Source organism: Vicugna pacos, chromosome 1, assembly GCF_048564905.1.
Source record: "Vicugna pacos chromosome 1, VicPac4, whole genome shotgun sequence".
Taxonomy (NCBI): Eukaryota; Metazoa; Chordata; class Mammalia; order Artiodactyla; family Camelidae; genus Vicugna; species Vicugna pacos.
The window spans coordinates 62,101,631-62,127,423 of NC_132987.1; the positions used below are offsets into that span (position 1 = coordinate 62,101,631).

The window sequence follows — 25,793 nt, forward strand, 5'->3', positions numbered from 1 at the left end:
TAACAATTAAGGAGATTGAATAGATTATCAAAACTTCGCACAAAGGAAAAAGCCCAGGATGAGACAGCCTCACTAGTGTAGTCCATAGAATATTTAAATAACACCTGTTGTTCCCAAACTCTTCCCAAAAAAGGGATAGGTATGAAGAACACTTCCCAACTCATTCTATAGGGCCAATATTGTTATTATATCAAACCAGACAAAGATATGACAAGAAGAGAAGACTATAAAATCCCTTATAAATTTATATGTAAAAATCCTCAACAAAATAGCTAGCTGGATTCAGCAGCATAAAAGAGGATTATACACTAGCATAAAAAGGATTGTACACCATAACCAAGTGGAATTTATCCAAGGAGTGCATGGTTGGTTCAACATAGGAATACCAATAGAAGTAAGACACCATATTAATAGAGTTAAGGACATAAACTACATGACCACTTATCTCAATAGAAAAAGCTTTTGTCAAACACCAACACTTTACATCATAAAAACACCAAACAAATTAGGAATAGTAGAGAACTTCCTCTGCCTGATAAAGGGTGACTGAAAAACCGATAGCTTATGTCACACTAAATGCTGAAACAGTGAAAGCTTTCCCTCTAAGATCAGGAACAAGACAAGGGTGTCCATTCTTGCCACTTCTATTTGACATTGTACTGGAGTTTCTAGGTAGGCAGTTAGACAAGAAAAAGAAACAAACTCTTTCTAGATTAAAAAGGAAGAAGCAAAATTGTCTCTATTTGTAGATGCCATGATCTTATATATAGAAAATCTTAGGAAATCCAAAAGAACTGTCAGAGTTAATAATTTAATAAACAAGCTCAGCAAGTTTGTGGGACAGAGAATCACTACACAAGAAACAGTTGTGTTTCTATATACAAGCATTGAACAACCTTAGAGTGAAATTAAGAAAACAATTCAATTTACAGTAGTATCGAAAAGAATAAATTCAGCATAGTAGATAAAATATGGAGTATCTATACAATGGAGTATTACTCAGCCATTGTAAGTAATGAAGTACTGAAACAGGCTACAACCAGGATGAACCGTGAAAACAAGCTAAGTGAAAGAAGCCATACCCAAATAGCCACATATTTATAATATCCCATTCATTTAAAATGTACAAAATAGACAAATCCTTAGAGTCAGAAAGTAAAATAGTGGTTGCCAGGGTCAAAGAAGAGAAGGAAGAAGGGAATGAATGCTAATGGGTTGTGGGTTTTGGCGGGGGCTGATGAAAATGTTTTGGAATTAGAGTACGGTAGTGGTTACACATGCTTGTGAATATATCAAACACTAAACTGTCCCATTAAAAGTGTGGAGTTTATGTAAATTACATCTCCATTTTTTAAGTGTTAGTTTAAATTAAAATGACTCTTAAGTCTGTTTACACAGTATGCATTTATACTAGGATTTTGATAGTGTATTCCATTAAAATGTTTGGTGTTATTTAGGAGCATTTGTAATTTGTAATCTTTTTAACAAATTATTCTCTTTTCAATCTATATAGGTTGTCTTCAGATCTTTTCTGTAGCAAAAGGATTTGATACTCAGGAATAATTCATTAAAAATTATGATCTTATCTACAATAATCTATGACAGTTTATCTTTGTATTTCTTCTCTAAATTGTTCTCCTGAGAATTAGAAGGATTTTCTTTATGTTCAGTGTAGAACTGTTTATACATTGAGTTGAGTTTTTTATAGCCTTCAGCTAGAGATGTTCTCTAATACAACCACATTATGTTACATTTGTTTGGATTAATATTTGAATCTTAGTTTCCATTCCAAAGGTATGTGCATATTTTAACTTAATTGCATGATGATATCCTTTATAGATAATATAAAACTTCAGGTATTTATCTGTTTAAAATGTTCTTTTATAGAAGTTTTGTGATCCCAGAAATTTCTGTAGTCACATTTTCCAAAATTGGTTTGTAATCTTTAACAGGTTTTAGGCTAGATATCAACAAAACAGGCTTTCGTGTAAAAATTGCATGACAGATCTTCTTCTTTTCCAAAAATATTCAGTGAAGGTCCCAAACATTGCTGTATTTTATTCATTGATTGTTCTTATGGGAAAAAAGAAATGTTAATATTTAAAGTTTATTACATTTAAGTCTAATGCTCGCATTAATATCATATTAAGTTTTTCTTGTAATGAAAGTGTTCAGTCTCTAAAGATTAATGTACCTTGCAGTTTGCTTGGTTTTGGCAGCTTTTCAGAAATAAGAATTAAGTTTCTTACGCTTCTGGAGTGTGAATGGGCCCCTCAGTAATTATTTCACCCAAGGAAGGACCCTGTGTTGAAAAAAATGTCTCCTTGTTCATTTAATAACATTTACCTTATTTAAATGTCAGTCCTTGAAATCAGACTTATTTTAATACTTTTAGGTAATTGCTTTCCTGTTACTGCAAAAGAATGGAAATTTTAGTTTGGATAAGGAAGGAAGAGAATTGAAACTGAAATGAGTAGTAGTGAAAATGTGGCAGGAGTGGAGAGGATGCTACAAATGAAATGAATCTCCCTCCAATTGATTGAGTTACTAGTGAAATGAAATGTACAAAATGATGTCACTTGTTGATTTTTTAGGTTGTCAAATTAAGGTACATTTCTCAAGAGACTGATAGACAATCTTCTGGAAAACCTAGGGGAAACTATTTCAGTTTTGTTCACTTGACAGTAAGCAAAGTATTTTTAGTGACTAAAAATGTTTTGATTGATAGTAATCTTTTGTTTTACTGTATATTTTTAGTAGCTCAAAACAAGAAAATAAATTTTAGTGATAAGGTAGTTGCAAGTAATTTTTTTTAATCTATGTCTGCTCAAAGAACAGGTTATTGTGCTTTCTAATCAATGTGATGATTTTCTTTCAAATTTAAGATTTGGTTTGATTTACAGGTAAACAGTGTCGACCTCAGAACTGCCAGCCATGAGCAGGCAGCAGCTGCTTTAAAAAATGCTGGTCAAGCTGTCACAATTGTTGCACAATATCGACCTGAAGGTAATAAATTCTTGTTGTCGGTCCTTTTTTTATTTCAGTTTTTTAAAATCTTTGTCTTAAAAAGTTTAGCTTCCCAAGCTTAACTTTCTTTTCATGTTTTTGTCTGATTTATTAATCTATTATTTGTTTAGTATGAACCTAATTCACTATCTTATCGAAGAGTTTTTAATATAATGTAGGAACTTGTATCTGTCAACTCTTTATTTCACCATTATTTGGATTAATTTTCAGGTGTTCATTTTTTAAAATTTGTCATCTGACCAAATACATACCTATTAACATACCTTATACTAACCCAGTGATTAAAAGGCAAAGATAGTAATTTTGCCAAAGAAAATAAGGTTATCCCAATTTTTTCTAACTTTTTAATTAGATTATATTTATTAATATCAAGGTTTCAGACATGTTTCTAAACCTTTGTTGTTACTTAAAATAAAGAGAAAGAATACACGTTGGGGATGTAATATATTTCTAAATGGTGAAGTATCATGGACATGACCTTACCAAGTTCCTAATGGAAGAAGGTGGTAATGGAAAATTTGAGGTCATGCCATTTTAAACATACACAAGACTCTAGTGTACATCAACATAACCATTTCAGTAAAACCTCAGTGGAATTTAAAAAGTTTAAACACCCAGAAGAATACATAGCATACTAGTTAATGTTCATAAACAAAGTGAAGAAGGAAAGAATGATGTGACTAAAGGAGCCAGGTGAAATATTCTATAATTTAGCAACTGTTACATTTACTATTCTTTTCCTGGAGTGGAATTTACCTAATATGTATTTACCTGCTCAAAGCAGTATGTTGAACATCGCTTGCTATTTCATAATATAATATTTCTTGACAACTCAGCATTTTAGGTTTAGTAACTGAACAAGAATAAATTCATTTGTGTAAGGGGTAAGTTCCAAATAAATCACATTAATCAAGCAAATAAGGACTAATATTAAGAAGTCAGAATGACAATTTATTAATTTTTGTGAGAAACAAAACTACCAGTGAGAGTACACATGCTTTTATCATCTGGTCAGCACCTTCTTGCCCTTTAGGTATACTGTATGGAAACCACATTATAATCACTGGTTACTTAGTATTATGGAAATGAAGAATAATGACTTTAGATAAGATTAAGGAAAAGTCAGTATCTGCTCCTTAACCTCCCCAGAAAACACACAGAAACAGCAAGGAAAATAAAACATAAACGCATGCTTGTACCCATACAGCTTGACCTCACATTAAGCAAAACTAAGAAGTCAGATTTAATACCTAGACAACAAAATACAGGCAAAAAGACTGCTTAAGCAGATTGAGATCTGGCAAAAACTACATGGAAAGAAGGAAAGAGTGAAAACATGAAATTTTGAGAATGCTCAGTGGTAGCAGAACTTAAAATATGACAGAAAATTATACTTCCTAATGGTAAGGGACTTGTTTTTGAGGTATGAAAACATTATCCGTTGTTTATGGCAAGCCACGTGGAAATTGGAGTGAGGATGCTAGAGCAAAAGCCATCCTTGATGTGATTTCATTTAGAGAATAGAGAACCGTATTTGATTTAAACAGTCTGTCTTGATAGCATCAGATAATGTGACAGTCTTGGTTTTAAATGCTCTAAAGATAACCCATGGTTCCTTACTCACCCTATACCCCAAAACTTTCTGGTCCAGCGAACTCATTCAGTAATAAGCAATTTAAAAAGAACTGGCCTAGCATTCATACAAAGATATTAATAAGAAGAGAGAGAAACAAAGAACAAAACTTAGCAACAGATAAAGATTAGTTACACATGCACGCGCATACACACACACACACACACACACACACACACACACACACACAACATTGGCACAAATCAGATGAAAATTTGATTTTAATGTTCTGAAACAATTTATGCATTCACTTCTTTGAAAGAAGACCACAAAGTAGATATGTAAAGAACTGTAGGAAAAGAGGCTTAACAACCAGAAGAGATTAATTTTGAGCTAGGAGAACCCAGAAAAGAAGAAAGCAAACTAGTTTCTTAACTTGGAACAGAAAGACAGAGACACTGCAGAAAAATCAATAGGGGACATAAAGGATACAGTAGGAAAAGTAAACAACATTAAGTAGAAACAAAGAGAATTTAAGATTAGAGTGAAAAGACAGGGAATTATGTATATACAACATATACATAATTAGACTTTCTGGAAAAAGTAAATTTTTTAAAAAGAAGAGATTAAATGCTTGAAATTATAGTAGTCAAGAAAATGTTCCTGAATTTATACGATGTGAATCTTTATACTGAAAAGAAATAGCATGAAAATTGACTCAGAATGGTCAAAATTCAGACATATTCTAGTTAATGTTTATCAAGAAAGAATCTTCTGGGAATGAGATGAAAATATTAAGTTATTAAGGAGGTAAAAATAGATTGATAAAGAACTGCTCTAATGCTTGATGAGCATATATCAGAACAAGGATCATTAATTTTACCATTTTCATGTTTAGTGACTCTTAACTAAGCTTAACTAAGCCTGTATATATATATATATGCAGTAAGTATACTTGCCACTGATGACTGGCAATGACTGGCAAGGATGGGCTACCCTTTTCCTACGGTAGTTACTGAATGGTCCTAGGAATCTCCCTTTCAGATTATCTTTTTCTGTACTTGTACTCGGGGTTTTTTTGTTGTTGTTCTTTTTTGTAATTTCTGTGCTTTTCTCTCGTATGAACCTTTCTGAATGAAACTTTAGTTGTATTCAAAACTTTTAACTATTCTAGTCTTGATGGAGCCATTTTTGTATCAAGGAGAATTTGCATTCTGCTTGGATTATTGAAGTAGCTACTATTTAACATATGTCTTCTACGTTTCAAGATTAGACCCTTATGTTAATTACTCTTGTGTATCTATCTTTTTTCCAAACATTTCCTAATAATGGACCAGATAATGTCCTGTTTGGTTTCTCCAGCTTTATTTCTCCCTAATGTTTGAAATTGAGCTTATCTGAAACAATTCTTTCACTCTCTCCTTAAATGGCATTTCCACTGATGTTTAAGCCAGAGCCTAGGAGTCATCCCTGATCTCCCTTCCCTTTTCTCAACCTCTGTGTCTTGGCCACTACCCTAACCAAACCCACTATCAGATCTTACCTAAACTATTCTAATAGCCTCTAGCAAGTCTCCTTCTTTCTTGACTTTTTCCAGTCCATTCATCAGCCACAGTGATCTTTGTATATACAAAGATTGGACTGTATCAGTTCCCATTTAAAACACTTCCCATTATACTCTGAATAAGATTCAAACCCTTTAATAGGACCTGCAAGGCTCTGTATAATTGAGCACACACAATGCATATGACTTCACTGCAAGCTCTCTACTCCTTCTTTTACTCCTGAAGCTCTAACCATACAGACCTTCCTTCAACACTTGATTATACCAGATATTTTCCTAATTCTCTGTTCATTCTGTTTGTTCTTAGAATATTCTTTCCCCCTATTCTTTATATGATTGGCTCCTTCTCATGATTTCATTTCTCACAGCACTGTGGTATTTTTCCTTTATAACGCTTGACACGGTTTATAATTGTATGTTTATTTAGGTGCCTATTTTCTATTTATTTAAGCCTTGCTCTAGGAGCTTATGAAACACATAGCTATATCCCTACATACAGATGATGGTATACACGCAAACAATAATGCTGGTAGTAATAGCGGGGATTCAGTGCTAGGTCTATTGCCTTCAAAGTCTAGATACTTTTCACTGGGAATATTTTAATGAGTGTTCAGTCTGGCAATATTGATTTATACTGTATTCTTTTACCACAGCTATGCTGTGATTGCCTAATAAACACAAGGTAAGTACCAGTAGAACATAGGAGACAGACATTGTCTTAGGAATTCAGAAGAAGGTAAATCATATTGCCTGGTATGAGGGGAAAATAATGCCATCGAGTAGGATTGGGAATTAACTGGAAACCTAAAGAATGGGTAGACTTTAGATAGACAGAGAGAAGAAATGACATTCTAGAAAGAATAACAGAAGACCAAAGATGAGAAAGTTAAAATTTAAAAGCAGGTTTTGAGTACTTTGAAAACTGACCTGTCCTCCTTGCTGTATTGCTACTTACCTTATGTCTGTTTATTAGACACTGACACAATGGCTTTATGTTTTGCTTTAATACTAATTATGTTTTTAACAAATGTATTTTTGTTGTACAGCACTTTCTAAAAAAATAACATTTCACGTCATCAGTGTGTAACTGTTATGAGGACCAAGGATATCAATTAAAGATAAGACTCAGGTTTTATTTCTCAGTGAGCTGGCTGTTTTACGAAGTACAAAAGGAGTCACCTGACACTCTGATAATCAGTCATCTCCTTGCAGTTAGTATCTTCACTTTACTAATAACAAATTCCTTGGGATTCTTTGCTTCATTGATAATCTAACATACATACATACATACATACATACATACATACATACATACATACATAAAACAGACAAAGAGTGAAGGTAAGCTTTTTGGTAGGAGAAAGTTTTTATCTTTCAGAATTTATGGCTTTCCTATTAGCCTTCCATGAAATAGTGTTACAAGTTTTTCAGCTTGTGAACTTTGAACTTTAATCACTTAGACTCTAAGTTTGAAAAAACAATCTATAAAACATTTAAAAGGACTTTATCACTTAGCTTCCCTCAGTTTTGCTAACTCCAAAGACAAACAACAATTCATTTTTTAGAACTTTACTACTAATCACTTTTGGGAATCATAATCAGAAATCAAACATGGGCACTGGAATTACTATTCTAGTTTTTTATTCCATATCCAGAAATTAACAAAAATTTAACAAGTAATACCTGGTCTATAGTTAAAGAATCTCCTTTAGGTTGGGTGATAGACTATAATAGGAAACAAAAAAATGTGCCAGGCATCTAACCATGTTACATTTACTAACTTTTTTTTTTTAATGGACGGACTAGGGATTGAACCCAGGACCTCATGCACCCTAAGCACACTCCCTACCCACTGAGCTATACCCTCCCCACATTAACTCTTTTAATTCCCATAAAACCCTATAGAGTGGGCACTGTTAACTGTCATTTTACATTACAGTTGTGTAAGCTAAGGCAGAGAAAGGTTAAGTAACTTGCCAGTTACACAGCTGGCAAGTGGCTAAGATTTCTGATAGCCCTTTGTAGAGGAGGAAAAACTTTTCCTCTGCCCATTTAGTTTCATTAGTTGGCGCCTGTGAATTAAACTGACAGAAGACAGATTAACAGAAGTATGCATCCAGGGAGCCAACAAAAGTAACTGGCTCATTAAATGGTTAAGATTAAAGGCTTATATTCCTAACATAGTATGGAAAAGGGAGTGGGGAGAAAAGTACCTCTTTAGGAGGAAGTTTGTGATAATGTTTGTCTCTACAGGTATGAGTGGTGTTTCCATCTTCTTCAGGGCTGTAGAGGTCCCCAAAAGAGGAGATTTAGAGTAACCTCATTTCCCAGAAGTTGATGCTTTGAGTTAAATAAGGAAAGCTCTGAGAAGGCTTTTTTCTGCGTTTATTGAACCTCAAATGTCTTCAGCTTAAAATAATCTCTGTGACAACCTTGGGGTTCCAAGTGGTCCCCACACCTTGCACTTACTCTCTCAACCACACACTAAAGCTGCCTCTCTTCACAAAAAGCCCTAAACACAAATACTTTATCTTATTGTTCCTCAAGTATACTATAGCAACTTAAAGGCTTTAAATGTCTACTTTTGGTTCAGAAAATATTAATTATATTTCAATGATATTATAAATGAAAAAGAGATCAAAGGGATAGACTTAAACTTATATTAAATGTATTTTCTCTTTCCCATTGTTTATGTCTTAAATTTGTGAGGTATTTTATTTCATTTTCATAAGAAAAAGAATCTTTTTAGATTGGTGTTACTATTCCTAATCTTCAAATGACTAAAGTCTAGAAAAGCTGAGAGGTTTGACCAGAGCCCCTTTTCTGAGTTTCAAAGGTTTGATTTAAATCTGAGTTGCAGAGGTAGAGTTTAACCTGTCTTCTCATTTTATTTTCATAACTACTTCTGATAATAACCAAAGAGGGGAGAAGTGGAGGCTGAATGGAGAGGTTGTATTGGATTAGTGGCATTTCTTTGCAAGCATATGTCATCTGTTTAGTATTTTCTGTACCACGTTCCTAGTTTATTTTTTTTTTTAGTATCTTACTTTCCTTCCTGTATCTTTCTACCCCTTCCTAACTACTTAAAACAACCAGCTTGCCTTTTTACTCAAAAACTTTCCCTTTTTCTTTTCTAGATCAATCATAATATCCATTCTCTGATAGCTGTTGCTCTTAAGTGTTAAAGCTGTGTGTTTAATTAATATATTTCATCATAGAGTATTAAGTGAGTTTCATCCTTCATAATTAGGACTGCAAGTTTCAAGGAAATTGAGGGAGGTAAAATTTCTCCCCATTCTCTTTCCCCTTGCTTCCATCTTTTTACTTATAGTGTGGGAGTGGAAATAAAGATTAGAAGTTGAAAGGGGAATAAAATGCAGAAAGTTGGCCATTAAACATTGTGTCTTTTTCTATAAGCATACACATATTATTTAACTTATGGCCAGCTGTTCAAAGACTTCCTAACAACAACGTTTAATGGAGATTATCTCCCAGGTAACATTTTAGCTCTCTCCAATAGTAGCTTTCCTGAAATGAGTGGTGGTATAATTTCTGGAAAAGGGATGCAAATGACTTAACTGAAGATAAGAAATGAGATTCTTCCTCCAAAATAAAATATAAAGTAAAGGTACACAGAATGGAAAATATAAAGAAAAGGTACACAGAATGGGTATAAGAATGAAACTTAGAGCTGAAAGGATGGATTGATTGAAATAAAAGGAAAAGATAGGAATGTTAGCTAGGTAAATTAAATGGAAGTTTAAGGGAAACGTTACTTTGAGGAAAGTATTGAAGTATGTTTGAGACAGACAGATAGATGGTTATGAGGAGTTGTTAATAGTAAGTAAAGACCATAAATATGAAAATCTGAACAGAGTTAACAAAATAAGTAAGGCACAAATTTAAGAAATTATCAGGAATTGACTTTAGTTCTCCAGTATCTTAAATGTTGAATATCTGAGACTTTAACTGCTTTATGGTAACTTAGTTACTTCTTAGGAAAGAACATTTTCCACCTCACTATAAAAGGTAATGTGACCTTTTTACAGAAAGTTTTTAAATTTCTCAAATGTAGAATATTTTAAGTCACTAGGACTTTGGTTAATTTGCTTGGCAAAATGGTTGAAAACAACTAATAATGCTATGTGAACTATAATGAACATCTTACCTTTACATTTTTAAAATCCAAAAATAAAGAGCTCTTTCCCTTTCACATCCTGATCAATTTTGTATTAAGCCATTAGGTGGAGCATAGCAAGGTAGTTATCTGCATTGCAGGGCTGAGGAGGTCAGGATTAGTTATGGTGGCCTGTTAGGACTTAACCATGAGGAGGGCTCCTACACAGGTAACTGCCCTGACGTGATGAGTTGGAGCCTGGTCACATAGTACAAGAACATGTGGGATGCCGGGCATCTTTGGAAAATATAATCTGCCACAAGCTATATAAAAGGCTTGACTGTAGATATATATATATATATATATATATTTTCAACGTATAAACACAAAACAAAATATTAAGAATAGAACTGGAAATCACACAACTTTAATCATATCAAAAGTTAGCTCACCTTGATTATTAAAAGAAAACAATTTTCTGATTTGCTAGTACAGCAAAATCTAACCCTATACAGTATCTTCTTGTAACAAAGAGAGGTTAGAGGTAAAAGAACCATATAGCCTTAAAAAAAAATGAGGGACATCTGTATATGCTACTATGGAGCGTTCTTATTATTACTACAGTTGAGACTATTACTTTAAATCCTATTAAATAACATAAGCAAGATGGGAAAATGTGTATGTTACTGTTTAAGAAGGATAAGCAATACATACGTGTGTACACATACACACATAATTATAAAGTATATGTATAATTTAAATATACATATATTAATATAGAATACATTTATATAAATATTTGCATGTGTATATATGTTTACTTATTAAAAATGGAAGGATAAAGCTTTCTTTAAATGTTTATGAACAGGACAAAGTGGAGAAGGGAGAGAGGGATAGAAATTAGACTTCTTTTTAATATCCTTATTTTATAAAACAATTGACTTTGGAATTATTTTACCTACCTGTAAAAACAATGAAAATTTTTAAAAGCAACCCCTAAAAATTAAAGTTGAAAATAAAAAGGAACAAATGAACCTAGGTGTATATCCAACTGGCAGTATGGCACCTAGGAAGGAACTATTCCAAGTGACTTTAAAACAGTATTCAACTGTATATCCCTTATAATAGGCCATACTCTCAAGGATAAAAAGAACTAGGGAAAATAGTTAACTGTTTACAGTAATCATGTCATGGTTATAGCTTTCTTGTTATTTTAAGACTGTTGTGAATGTAATATTGGCTTAAACAAGTAAGTCATCTGTGGTATCTGATTCTGTTATCCTCAGTGTCTTGAGAACCAGGATTCTTCATAAGCAGGAAAGCATATAAAGATAAAAGAATGAGTAAAAACTTAATGGTCCTAATTTTTAATTAAAGAACCAGTATAAGCTTATGGTTCACTTCTTGTTTTCATCTTTATCTTCATCCATCAGTCAGTCTGTATCGTAGATATGTCCATACAAACAAAAAACTTGACATGAGTTGATAATTGTTGAATTATAATGGTTATAGCTATACTAGTCAGTCTCTTAATGTTTATACTTTAAATTTTCTGTTACATTTTAAAGGACAATAAAAGAAGATTTTATTACATATTAATGTGAGCATTTAAACGTTTCTGAATTTCTTGATGAATTGTTGCTTCAATTAATCTCAGTAGCCATAAAACAAACTTGATGACTATGATGAAAGCAAGAGTAACTCAACAACATAAACATCTAAGTAAGCATGCTTACTCTTACTCTGTCTTTTTAAACTATACAAACTCCAGACAAGTTATTTGCTCTTGCTATAGGACTGGTTTTATTTTAAAAAATCTGGTAGAATCTGACTTGTCTATAAGACAGTTATTTATTGTAAATAGAGAAAATTATATAAGTATATGTAACCATGTAATTGCAATATTTTTGAAAAAGTACTTAAAGATTTTATGTATGAGTTTAAAATAGTCCATATTCAGAATCACATTTGTTTTTCTATAAAAGGTATCTTAAATAAAGTGTTTATTCCTTCAGATTGCTTTTTTGTGTGTCTTTGAAAATTTATAAATTATAAAATGAATTGAAATAAATTTAATTTTATTTATTAGTTTTTTTAAGACATATTTCTCCCATATTATTTTACCCTGCACAAGGGTAAAATCTGAGAATATAAGATCAGCTGATTTCTTCACAGGGAAAAAGTCAGTAAGCAAAGTGTCTAGTATAAATTACTATAGGATTCTTTTTTTTAAAGTATAAAAATTAGAACACATCCTGATTTTCACTTTTCAAAATTTACAGTTAAATTCAACAATAAAGTAAGATTGATACTGCTATTTGATGCACGGAAGTTGTCTTTTAACTTATTAAATGTCATAGGAAATTTAAAATAGCATATGAGAAAAATCTGTTTTCAGTCAATTCTTAATCATGGTACATTAAGATTAATTTTTGATATTTGCATATTGGGCAAAATCTTGTGTAGACTACTCTTTTAAGGTTCTGACTACATTTAACCAATTATAAGACAGCCTACATATATAATACTTTATCTTCAAGTGACTTATATTTTTAGAAAATAAATTATAAATTTATTTCTCTTTTTTCTTCCATCAGAATACAGTCGTTTTGAAGCCAAAATACATGACTTACGGGAACAGATGATGAATAGTAGCATTAGTTCAGGATCAGGTTCTCTTCGAACTAGCCAGAAGCGATCCCTCTATGTCAGGTAAATTTTTTTATTTTTAGTTATAGCAGTCTTTATTTATGCATGCAAATTCTTCCAGGTTTTTCAGTATGACTTAATTTTACTATAGAAAAGTGTATTGCAAACCATGGAAATGTTTCTTTATGACTGATTTCCTGATAATCTATCTTTCAGGAATAGTATTATAATTTTATCAATGAGAGTTATATTACCTCTTGAATAATTACAATATAGTAAAGAAAGACAAAATAAATATGGGTCAAAAATTTTACTGAGTGGCTAGTATAGTTTGGTGTGTCGTATCATCCAGCACTTCTATTTACCTGTTTCCTTTTATGATAAAATATTCTCCATTTGAGTAACATTTAATTACTACAGTAATTTCCCCCAGTTCTTCTGTTTTCACTGCTCTAAGTTATCTCTACCTACATGGATACCGTACACTTTAATTTGTAAGCATTTCTAGGGTCTTGTGGAGTAAATCTTACTTCAGTATCCCTCTCTTCAGGCACCCCATTTAGAGCTTCCTCTGCTCTGCCAGATTTATTTACCATCATCCAAAAACATGTTTAAACTCTCTTTTCTCTTGTTGCCATCTCTTTTTTGTATTTGTCTTTTTTGTTGTTGTTATTTTAGTGAGTTTCAGGATGGAAAAGAAATGCAAGAATTACCTCAGAGGTGTTGCAGGTTCAGTTCCACACCACTACAACATGGTGAATATCACAATACCACAAATTTTTTGGTTTCCCGGTGCATAAAAGGTTATATTTAACACTGTACTATAGTCTACTGAGTGTACAATAATAGCATTATGTCTTAAAAAAATACATACCTCAATTTAAAAAATACTTTATTGCTAAAAAATGCTAACCATCATCTGAGCCTTCAGTGAGTCATAATCTTTTGCTAATGGAAGATCCTGCCTCCATGTTGATGACTGCTGACTGCTCAGGGAGCTGGAGGTTTGGGGTGGCTGTGGCAATTTCTTAAAGTTTAAGACAACAATGAAGTTTGCCACATTGATTAAAATCTTCCTTTCATTTGTGATTTCTCTGAAGCATATAATGCTATATGATAGCATTTTACCCTCGGTAGAACTTCTTTCAAAATTGTAGTCAGTCCTCTCAAACCCTGCCACTGCTTTATCAGCTAAGTTGACATAATATTTTATATCCCTTTTCATTTCAATAATCTTCATAGCATCTTCACCAAGAGTAGATTCTATCTCAAGAAACTGCTTTCTTTGCTCATCTAGAAGAAACAGCTCCTCACCTGTTGAGAAGTTTGAACATCTGTTCAAGTTTTGTTGTGAGATTGCAGCAGTTCAGTCACATCTTTAGGCTCCACTTCTGGTTCTCGGGCTATTTCTACCACATCTGTAGTTATTTCATCTGCTAAAGTCTTCAGCCTCTCAAAGTCACTCATTAGGGTTAGAATCAACTTTTTCCAAACTCCAATTAATACTGATATTTTGACCTCAACCAATGAATCACAAATGTTAATGACATCTAGAGTGGTGAATCCTTTCCAGAAGGTTTTCAGTTTACTCTGCCCAACACCCTCAGAGGAATCACTATCTATATTTTTAACCTTACAAAATGTGTTTCTTAACTAATAAGTCTTGGAAGTCAAAATTAGTCCTTGATCTGTGGGCTACAGAGTGGATGTTGTGTTAGCAGGCATGTAAACAGCATTAACTTCATTGTATGTTTCCATCAAAACTTTTGGGTGACCAAGTACATCGTCAATAAGCAATAGTAATATTTTGAAAGAAATCTTTTTTTTTTTTTTGAGCAGTAGGTCTCAACAGTGTGCTTTTAAAATATTCTGTAAACCATGTTGTAACCAGAGTGTGCTTGCATCCAGGCTTTGTTGTTCCATTTCTAGAGCACAGAGTAAATTCAGCATAATTCTTAAGCACCCTAGGATTTTCAGAATGGTAAATGAGCATTGGCTTAACTTACATTCACCAGCTGCATTAACCCCTAACAAGGGAGTCACCTGCCCTTTGAAGCTTTGAAGCTAGGCACTGACTTCTCTCTAGCTATGAAAATTCTAAGTGTATCTTCTCGCAACATAAGGCTGTCCCATCTACATTGAAAATCTGTTGCTCAATGTAACCAACTTCATTACTTAGCCTAGATCTTCTGGATAACTTATTGCAACTTGTACATCACTACTTGCTGCTTTACCTTGTACTTTTATTTTATAGAGGTGACTTCTTGCCTTATTTATGTATTATGAACCAACCTCCGCTAGTTTCAAACTTTTCTTCTGCAGCTTCCTTACCTCTCTCAGCCTTAATAGAATTAAAAAGAGTTTGAGCCTTGCTTTGGGTTACACTTTGGCTTAAGGGAATGTTATGGCTGGTTTGATCTGTTCAAACCATTAAAACCGTCTGCGTATCTGTAATAAAGCTATTTCACTTTCTTCTCATTCATGTGTTCACTCAAGTAGCACTTTCAGCTTTTTTCAACTTGGCTAACTGGTGCAAGAGGCCTAGCTTTTGGCGTGTCTTTGCTTACAATGAGCCTTCCTCACTAAGCTTAATCTTTTCTAGCTGATTTAGAGTGCCATAAGACTCTTCCTTTCACATGAACACTTAGAGGCCATTGTAGGGCTATTAATTGGCCTAATTTCAATATTGTGTGTCAGGGAATATGGAGGTCCAAGGAAAGGGACAGAGATCGGGGAAGGGCCAATTGGCGGAGCAATCAGAACACACAGCATTTATCAGTTAAGTTCATCATCTTATAAGAGCACGATTCGTGATGCCCCAAAACAGTTACAGTAGTAACATCAAAGATCACAGATCACCATAATAAATATAATAATAATGAAAAAGTTTGAAATAATGAGAAGTTCGGTAATTGGGAGAATTACCAAAATGTGACACACAGACATGAAGTTAGCAAATGCTGTTGGAAAAATGATGCCAGTAGACTTGGGGTTACAACAGGGTTGTGCCAACACAATGCAGGGTGGCCACAAAACCTTCAATTTGTTTAAAAAAAAAAAAAACCCAACACACACACAGTATCTTCCAAGTGCAGTAAAGCAAAACACAAATAAACTGAGGTATGCCTGTAGACACATGTAGCCAATCTGCCGTAGTTAACCAGATGTCTTAATGATTCTTGTTAGAAGATGTAGTTTTAATTTCAAAAAAAAAAGTTAAGGCCACGAAAGATTACATACAGTATGATACCTTTTTATAAAGCTCTGTAACTAGTAAAATCATATATAATTACTTAGTCATCTGTATTTGTGTGGTAAAGCCAAACCAAACCAAAAACGGTTGAGGATCGAGGAAGTAATAAACACTGTTCAAAATTGTGGTTACCTTCTAATAGTGCTTAACTCCTAACGTGAGGGAAGTAGGATCAAGGGGAGAAATACACAGGTAATGTGAGTTATTGATTAAAGTTTTGTGTATAGTCTTAGGTTGGATACTAGATTAACAGGTGTTCATTGTATTCTTGTGATTCATAACTCGTAAGTATTCCATGAGTTCCTGTTTTAAATGTATCAAAGTATTAAAAGACAAAGCTTAAATGCTAACATAAGGAGTAGAGGTTGTGAGTGATTTCTCCATTGCTTTTGTAATTCATAAGGTTAATTTATGATAATAAAAATGTTAAGATATAGTATTTTCCATTTTCTGAATGTCTTTGGCATTTGTTCTATCTCTTCAGGTATTTGATTTGCTATTTTATATTATGTTTATTTGTATCCTCATCATCTTTGTCATCTTTATCTTTGCCATATCTATTTCATTACTTTTTAAAATAAATATTTAGTAAATTACTGACTATATCAAACCTTTGTGTTTTTTGAGGTTAGCTGTATTTTTCCAGTAGAAAGATGCTTCCTTAGTATTCAGAATTTATTGAAGTAATGACATAGCATTTATATCATTTACAATCTTTATTTTACAGCTGTAGAATTCTGCAAATAAAATCCAGTGTATTGTGTACTTTTTAATGTATGTTTAAGTAAGCCCACTTTTGATTGTCACCTACTTCCTTCACACTGTTAGCTACTGAAATACTTGGAAGAACACATCTGAAAACCAGTAACCAGTTCATTCATTTAGCCGTCGAGTAAATTCACCCCTCTTCAGTTTTAAGAGACAGGTTCATAAAAGTTGGGTGGCGTGAAAAGGAATATGATCTGTATCCTAATTCCTCATTGCCAAATTCGAAAAAAAGAATGAATAAATTGTATTATAAATGTAATTGCTGAGATCCTTCCTGTATTCTTGAGAGGTTTTTTGAATGTAAGAATTTAATTTGTTTAAGTATTTTATACTAATTAATCAAGTAGTAGGACACTATTGTTATAAAAATTTTAAATATGCCCCACATTTCTCAGTTACTACATTAAATTAATACAGTATTTTTTCCAAAATATTCCAAATAAAAATAACAGGGGAGCTGTTAAAGTCATCATAGTCATCTGTAGTTAGTTTTCATTGTCATAGACTCTGAAAACTCTGTTAACTCTAGTTTTATGAACAAATGAATAATTAACTGGGAGAATAATCACTCTGTTGATCTGGTCTTACATTTCACAAATGATGAATTAGATCGATCAGGGAATTTGTTTTCCCAAGTGTGTCTAGCCAAAATAAAGAGAATTCTCTTTTAATATTTACTTTATTAATTTAGACCTTCTTTACAGATTTGTCTTCATTTTAGAATTCAATACAGGTTGCCTTTGGATTGTACTAAAAGTATTTTTTAATTGCTCATATAATATTGAGAGAAATAAAGTAATATGTATATAATAAACTATTACCATAACAAGTTAATTTTGCTGTTTCTTTTTTTTTTTTTTTTTTTTGATCTCATTGTCTTCTTGTATATAGTACAAAATTGAGCTGGGCATTATTTTGCCTAGTATGGTATATTGTTTAATTATCTACCTAGATTACATATATTTGCAGAATCCTGTTTATTTAATATTTATAATATCATTATAACAAATAATTATAAATTTTTTTCTTCTTGACCAAGAGCCCTTTTTGATTATGACAAGACTAAAGACAGTGGCCTTCCTAGTCAAGGACTGAACTTCAAATTTGGAGATATCCTCCATGTTATTAATGCTTCTGATGATGAGTGGTGGCAAGCCAGGCAGGTTACACCAGATGGTGAGAGTGATGAAGTTGGGGTGATTCCCAGTAAACGCAGGTAAATACGTCTGTTACAGTCTTACCACTTGAAAATTGGACAGCATAAACAAATAATTGCTGTTTCTTTACATTTCTTTTACTGAAATGATTTTATGCTTGATTTTTCCCGTTGTGTTTCACAACTGTTTAATTTTATTCACCTTATATTGTAACCAGTGACATAATAAGAAAATATTACACCCCCAAATAGAAATTTCTCTAAAGCTCCTGCTAGTTGCTTAAAACAAAATAAGTATATTTTAAGCCACTGTGCCATGAATCTATACCAGTGGAGGGAGAGAGAATTAAAAGCCTCTGTAGTTTTCCCATGTAGATGGTGATAAACCTAATTTTTCAGGGGTTTTGATTGTGTGAATTGCCTTTTCTAGACTTAAAAAAATGAAACATTTTAAATAAATGCAAAAGTTTCAGAAATATCTAATATACTTCACTTCTCTTTTTTTCTTGCTTGATTTAGAAGTATCCATGCATTCACTAGTCTTTCCTTTTTGCTTTTAACTATTTATTGTAGTGATTCACTGGTGCATATTTACCACCTAGTGGCAAAAGCGGTTGAATGCATATTGTCTTTGAAAAGGGTGATCCCAACTTAGAGAACCCCCTCTAAGGTCAATGAAATGCTATTGAATGTCTCTGCTTTTGTGGGAAAGGTTTTAAAACATCAGTTCATAATTCCCCCAGAAGAGCTTATTTATGAGACCTGATTCATCCAAATCATTGCCTAAAACTCATTTTAAGATAGCCAGTAAAAATTGTCAGTGAGACAGACATAAATGTTTATTGTAGCTGGTTAATTCACTTCAAGTCAAGCTTATACTGTAGTAAATTTGTTCTTATTAATGAGTTGGACTTGTTTTGTTGAGAGTCTCTAAAAGTGATCCTTATGACGAATCATATACCCACTTACAGACCTCTATCTATATATGCATTTGTATATGTGTAGACATTAAAGAGTAGAAATGGTAAAATATTGCCAAGATTTGTCATTGTGGTTTTGGAATTTACGACTGTTGTTGGCTAGATACATATTTTTTGCAAGATCCAACTGTTTGGCTAGATCTTATATTTGGTGGCAACTCCTCTTTTAGCAGTGCAGCCCTCAGCATAAGTTTTTTCCTGAAATAGAACATAGTATGCTTTAAATTCAGAAATGCTTCCTCTGTGCCTTGTTGAGTTAGTAGAAACCTCACATCTTAATATCAAGGTCAGAGTTCCTAAAAATTGTCTTTATCCCTTGGAGCCTTATATCTTGCAAAGGCTTTACATTCACCTGCAACAAATGAGAAATATAGCTGACTTTGGTGGAAAGAGAAATTTTTCATTTTGTATAAAAGTTCTATAAGGTTGGATTTTTGAAGCCAGAAGTGATAAAAGAGATGTACCTTGAGACCTCTACAAATCTCCAAATTCAGGAATAATATTATAGAATATAGTTTTTCTCTCATAAAATACTATATGAAACCACAACTAATTATGCCATTTCATTCTTCAGTGTATTCAAAACTCGTATTTTCTTAAATAGAACTATATCTTTCTTAGACCTCTTTATGTCTAATAATAGCACAAGGAATTACAGGTTTCTACAATTTCTTGTTTCTAGGTTTCTTTCAGTAACAGTATTGACAGATAAACACAGTTGAAGTCACTCACCTATTTAGTGAACAAGATAATGATTAGGAAACAAAGCCAGTTTCAGTCATATATATTCACTCACCAAATGTTAGTTTTGCAGTGCCCTCGGTAAGTGTCTAGGCAAAATTATAAATTAATTATTCATGTCCTGGACCCTCAGGATTGCTCTGGAATAGTAAAAACCCAAGTTTTAAATTCATGACTGCTAAGGTTCTTCTGTACCCATGGTAAAACTATATAGCTAGGTAATAAAGAAAAAAATAAGGAATATGCATTTATTCATGGGCTGTTTTTTCTACTTCATACTAACATAATTGCTGTATTAAAATCAAGGATTTATAAAGCTTAATTTACATGAAATTTTGTAAGATTCATATTGATTGGTGTTACAATCTACACAAAACATTTGTTTTGTTGTAGTTCTGTTTGCTTGCTTATTTTGAAGGTAACACTTTTAACAAAGTTTAAAATTCAAAAAATCTAAAAGCTATACAGGCTCCCTCTTAATCCTGTTCCCCAAGCATCCGTTTCACCTTCTTAAGGATAACTGAGGTTACCTGTTCTTCTGTATTCTTCCAAAGATACTTTAAAACTCTATTTTATACACTGTAATTGGTTACTTTATGTATTTACACAAATAATATCATTGGAGTTAAGCTTAATTTTTTTTCCTTTTTACTTTTAAAAACTTTAGAGCTACAGAAAAAATAAGTATAAGAGAAATTCAAGAATATAGTCTGTGGAACACCCACATACCCTTTACCTACTTTCATCAGTTGTTAACATTTTAAACCATTTGCTTTCTCTCTCTTAACAATTTTTTTTCTCTCAACAATTTTTACCATAGATGTCCATGCTAAGATAATATTTAAACAGCAAAACAAGTGGAAAATGTGAAAAATTGCCTAACTCAGAAGTGGTGCCTCATAATAATTTCAAGTATAATTATGGAATTCAGTGCATACAGAAGCACACATATATGTATTGTATTTTGATACTTCACAAGTAGTTTTGTTTCATAATAAAATGAGCCCTGCATTTCATTTTTCAGAAATTCTTAGTTGAGGGATGCAAACGTAAATGGCTTCTAAAGGCTTTAGAATATGAAAATGCTCCATATTAAAATATCAGTTTTGATAATTTCTAGTTAGACCTTTAGATATGTTTGGTGTACTTAAAAAATCATCTTTGCATTACCAGAGTTGAAAAGAAAGAACGAGCCCGATTAAAAACAGTGAAATTTAATTCTAAAGCAAGAGGAGATAAAGGGGTGAGTATATGAAATCTTTTATTTCTAGAAATTAATAATTGAAGGTGGTAGACCTTTTTATGATTCCTGTTTGAGTTACATTATTAAAATGAGAAGGATTTTGCCAAAAGAATTAACTATCAACAGCTCTTGCCTTGTTGTCTTACAGTAGGAGATATACCAAAGTAAACCATTTATTAAATAAAGCACCCATTTCACAGACCTTTCCAAATTATCAAAACTGTCATTTGATATATTCTTAAAATGTACTTTTGGTCATTATTTTTATAAATGAAATGAATTCAGCCTTTACTCAGACGAATGGTTAATTAGAAACTTGTGTCACCAGTGTTAATCGTGATAGCTAATAAATAATACATCTGAGAAAATAGGTTCCCCCCCAAAATTATTCACTAGGTCATAATGTAAGTTTATGAGTTTTTACAAGTGAATTTATGGAAATGTTATTTTTCCTACCTTTATTCCTAATATCATTTGTTAATAGAATCCATGTTGAATCAATATGAATTTTTATCTTGAGGGAACAAAGACAAGTCAGTCAAGAGGAAGAGTTTGTAGATGGGCAAGAACTACATCAAAATTCTTTGATGTGTATTTTAGACTTGTTTTTGTTTCCATTAACTTTAAGTCCTTCTTGAATTTAGTGATTGGATATCACAGGCTCCATCCTGTAGTATGTGTGTGATTACTGCAATGGAATACTCTAATAATAAGCCTGAAGAAAGAGCTAAACACATGTTGAAATACTATTTGTAGCAATGTTTTATGTTTTAGGATTTTTTTTAACCTAAAGCAAAAGTTTTATGTATCTTTGATCATATTTCAAATGAATGTGGAAAGTTAACTCAGCAGATAAATTAACTGTACTCTTTGTACATCTCTAATATCACTAAGCACTCAAAGCTTTACATAAAGACAAGGAATATGACCCTTGGTCAAAGAAATTAAATCTGAGTAAATTGTATAATGCATATAGTTATTTTAGAAATAATAAATTCCTTTAAAATGTACTTGTACCTTTCAGAAAATACAGAATTATATAGTGTGATCTGAAGCAATACTTAAAATAGAAAATCTTTGGAGGAAAAATTCTCAAGTAAATGCTCAAAACTGAAATACACAAAGTGGTTTTTGTGCTTGTTTTTTTATATGTCTTTTAAAATATTGTAGTAAAATACACTGTCAGTGTATTGAAAGAGGTTGCATGTTGTAACTTTTCTTTCATACTGTAAGAAGTTAACTGAATTAACGACATATTTAAATCTTAGTCTTGTTTGTTGACTGTAACCAACTTTATACCCAGTCACTGTGTTCTAACACAGCACCAAAAGTATGCATGATACTGAGTGGGGTAAAAAAATACGCTTGCCATTGATACAGAACTGCATTTCTCTCTGTAATACCACTTCCCATTCTAAGTTCTTCTTTTCCTTTCCTTACATGGTTGATTGTGGACTTTATTTCCAATGCAAACTTTTTTAAAACATTTCAGTTTCTCATTAACATTTTTAACATTCATTTAGCTATTCTGAAGTACTAAATATGGAAATTATATATTTAGATATTTGATATATGTATTATGAATTTATATTTTTCAGTTCTTTATGTATTACACTGTTTCTCACAATATAGCATTAATAATAATAAGTAATTAAACAGATTGTTTTATATTGAAAATATAGAGAAACTAGAGGTAGTGTGTTTCTTCAGTTTTGTGTTTTCCCTACACAATTTTATCTTGTTTGCTTGTGCTATTTTTCACTTTTAACAAATTCTTCACATGCAGAATTTTAGATGTAATACAATTAATACATTTCTTAACTAACAAGCATTTCTTTCTCTTCTATTTAATGATATCTTTATGATATCTCATTTTGGCTAACTGCAAAGTTATCAAAAATCAAAACATTTTAAACTTCATGTTTCTTTTGGTTGTTTATTGTGAAACTGACTCTGACCACTGTATATGCAGTAGGAGGGGTAAATGACCTTTTATTAAAAACATATCCGTTTTATCAGATAGCATAAAAATTATTACTAAATTCAAAATCAGTGATTGTCATGAGCAAAAAGATTTAGTTCTTCCCTAAATTAGATTACCATAAATTTTTCTCTATTGAAACCTGTTTTCTTCTCTGTCTTTTCTAAAATTTGGATTCAAGCAAAGGTTTTTATTCAAATAATGCTAATTGCCAGTTTATAAAACGATTGTAAGCTTAGATTTCTCCACAAGTATTTTTTTCTCAGCTTAGTTTTTCACTTCTCCTTTTTTTTTTTTTTCTTTAATTTTTTGGGAGGGAGGGTAATCAGGTTCGTTTGTTTGTTTGTTTAATGGAGATACTGGAAATTTAACCCAGGACCTGGTTTAAAGTTATGCAAATCTCACACTCTACCACTGAGCTGTAGCCTCCCCCAGTATTTTAACTTCTGCTTAGACTTAACAGAGCCTTTAAATTTTAAGGTTGATTATCAAGACAGTCTGCTTGACTAATGAACTATGAACTTAACTAACCCTTAATTATTGATATGAAAAGGTAAAAATGAAAGTTCAACCTTGTTTTTATAAAGATTCTTACCAAAATAAATCTTTTCAAGTAATAGAATTTGAGCTAAATATCACTTTAATCCACTTCAGCTTCTTAATCACCTGTCATCACATGCTTAAAAATATAGGCGTGCCAAAAAAATAATGCCTGGTGTTGATATGCTTCAAAATATTGATAGCATCTTGTGACATGGATAAACTTAAGAAAAATCAAACCAAGTTTTCTATCCTTTATATTGTTTCCACTTCACAAAATAATAAAAATAATAATTCATAGTGTCACTAGTAGCCAAGCCCATTTCATTCAAGACATGGATGCCTGTGACAAACTATAAAAGAATCTGTTCCTCTTCAATAGACTCATCTTTCTTTGTGCTACATACTTTTAAAACTATAAATGCACAAATGGAACATTCGAGAAGGAAATTGTGGAAGAAAACAAGTTTCAAGCGTCTGTGCAATAGGGACATCAGGTCAGCTGTCATAGCAATTATGTATAAACTATTAGAATTTCAGTTGCCTTTTTGCCATAATGGGCACCAAACTTTTTATTCCCTATTCAGGATATGGTGCCAGTGGATTGAATCTGGTTCTATTTTACTTATGTATACTTTTAAAATAGATAATATGGTAAAGCTTAAAGGCTAATAAATCAGTTATGACGGCATTTAAGTTGGCCAGGAGAGTTGACTCTTCTTCCTTGATTAGATAGCATTGATAATTCTTTTGTTGGTCTCTGTACTTATGGACACGTCTTATTAGTTCTCTTCCCGTTTCTGATTCATGCCATAAGTATTTAGTTATCCTGATTCTCTTCTTTAAAAAAAAAAGATTGTTTTTAAATATTCAGCACTAACAACTTTTTCAGTTGTTTTGGTTCTCTTTTTTAATAGTGGCTTTCTTGTTAGTTTGTTGGAGCCACAAAAAAGAAAAGAAAGAAAAAAGGAAAAAAATGTGTTAAAGCCAAAGGGAAATGAAAATTATTCCTAATGCATCAAGAATATTTGAGCAGCTAAAGTAACTTTTAAAATAACTTTTGCTATAGAGCACTTAATACCTGGAAATCTAGAAAAATATGGATTGATTCGAACAGATGTGAACTTGGTTCAGACGATAGTAGTTGCTAACCTGATTTACTCTTCCCTTTTTTATCAAGTAGCACTTTCCCATTATTTCTAGTTATCATTGAATTACACACTTTAAATTTTTGAGTACTTTCAGTCATAAAATGTTAGAATTAGGAAGTCAATACTAAATTAGAAATTCACTGTATATGTGATTAAAGCAGAATTCATATACAAACTGCACGCTGTGGTCACAAGAGTCAGCTTTCACAGAGCTACTAGGCTGGGCCTTTGTACACACAGACAGTAGACATCCCTTTGTTTTGCCCCTCCTTCTCTTCTTCAGCAGTCATTCAATGACAAGCGTAAAAAGAACCTCTTTTCCCGAAAATTCCCCTTCTACAAGAACAAGGACCAGAGTGAGCAGGAAACAAGTGATGCTGACCGTAAGTATGTGGATCCAGTGGTCAACTGAAGATAAATGTAGAGGGACCTGCTGCCCTGCAGTTGGTTGTTACCATGGAGACAGTTTCAAGAGCTGCAACAGGTTACTAATTATCTTAACCAAGGACAACTTAACAGACATAAATTAATCTGTATACCAATCTTAACTTTTTCTGGCACCTTAGGAATTCCTAATTTAAAGTAAACAGTATTTTTAAGGTACATGTTTAAAATAGAATTATTCTATGTAAAAATTCTTATAAGAAACACTTAACATACTATCAAAGAATATTTTAGAGGAAAAACATGAATACCTGAAAAGCTACTTACTGATTTCTAGGTATAGCATTGCCAGTTTTTGGTAATAAATCTTCTCAAATCATTCTATTTTATCTTATTTCTTTATTATATGTAGGCATTCTGAATTTTACTTTCAAGATAGCAAGAAATAGTCTAAAATTTTGCTTCTCTACCTTAATCAGCCTCTTGGATAAAACTTCCATTATTTTAGTAGATTACATTCAGTACTAACTTGTTTTAAACTTTCAGAAATCTACAAAAATGCTCTGTAAGATATATGTACCTGTAATGGTCTTGGAACTGTCTCTAATTGTAGCACCAATTTTATGCATTACTGACAACTATTTTCTTTGATTATCTTTTTATTGC

At 32.2% G+C, this 25,793-nt stretch overlaps 1 protein-coding gene across 20 annotated transcripts in view; it reads left to right on the plus strand.

Moving 5' to 3' along the window:
* DLG1 (discs large MAGUK scaffold protein 1) overlaps positions 1-25,793 on the plus strand; it is a 222,848-nt gene that overhangs the window by 164,950 nt on the left and 32,105 nt on the right. For 9 of the 20 annotated variants that reach the window (XM_072963446.1, XM_072963496.1, XM_072963442.1 and 6 more), the window contains 5 exons: positions 2,904-3,006; positions 12,879-12,993; positions 17,991-18,167; positions 21,002-21,071; positions 25,027-25,126. In XM_072963446.1, coding sequence (XP_072819547.1) covers positions 2,904-3,006; positions 12,879-12,993; positions 17,991-18,167; positions 21,002-21,071; positions 25,027-25,126 — 565 coding nt within the window. The remainder of the gene's footprint in view (positions 1-2,903; positions 3,007-12,878; positions 12,994-17,990; positions 18,168-21,001; positions 21,072-25,026; positions 25,127-25,793) is intronic. The other 11 variants (XM_072963527.1, XM_072963473.1, XM_031683186.2 and 8 more) reach the window with 2 other exon arrangements.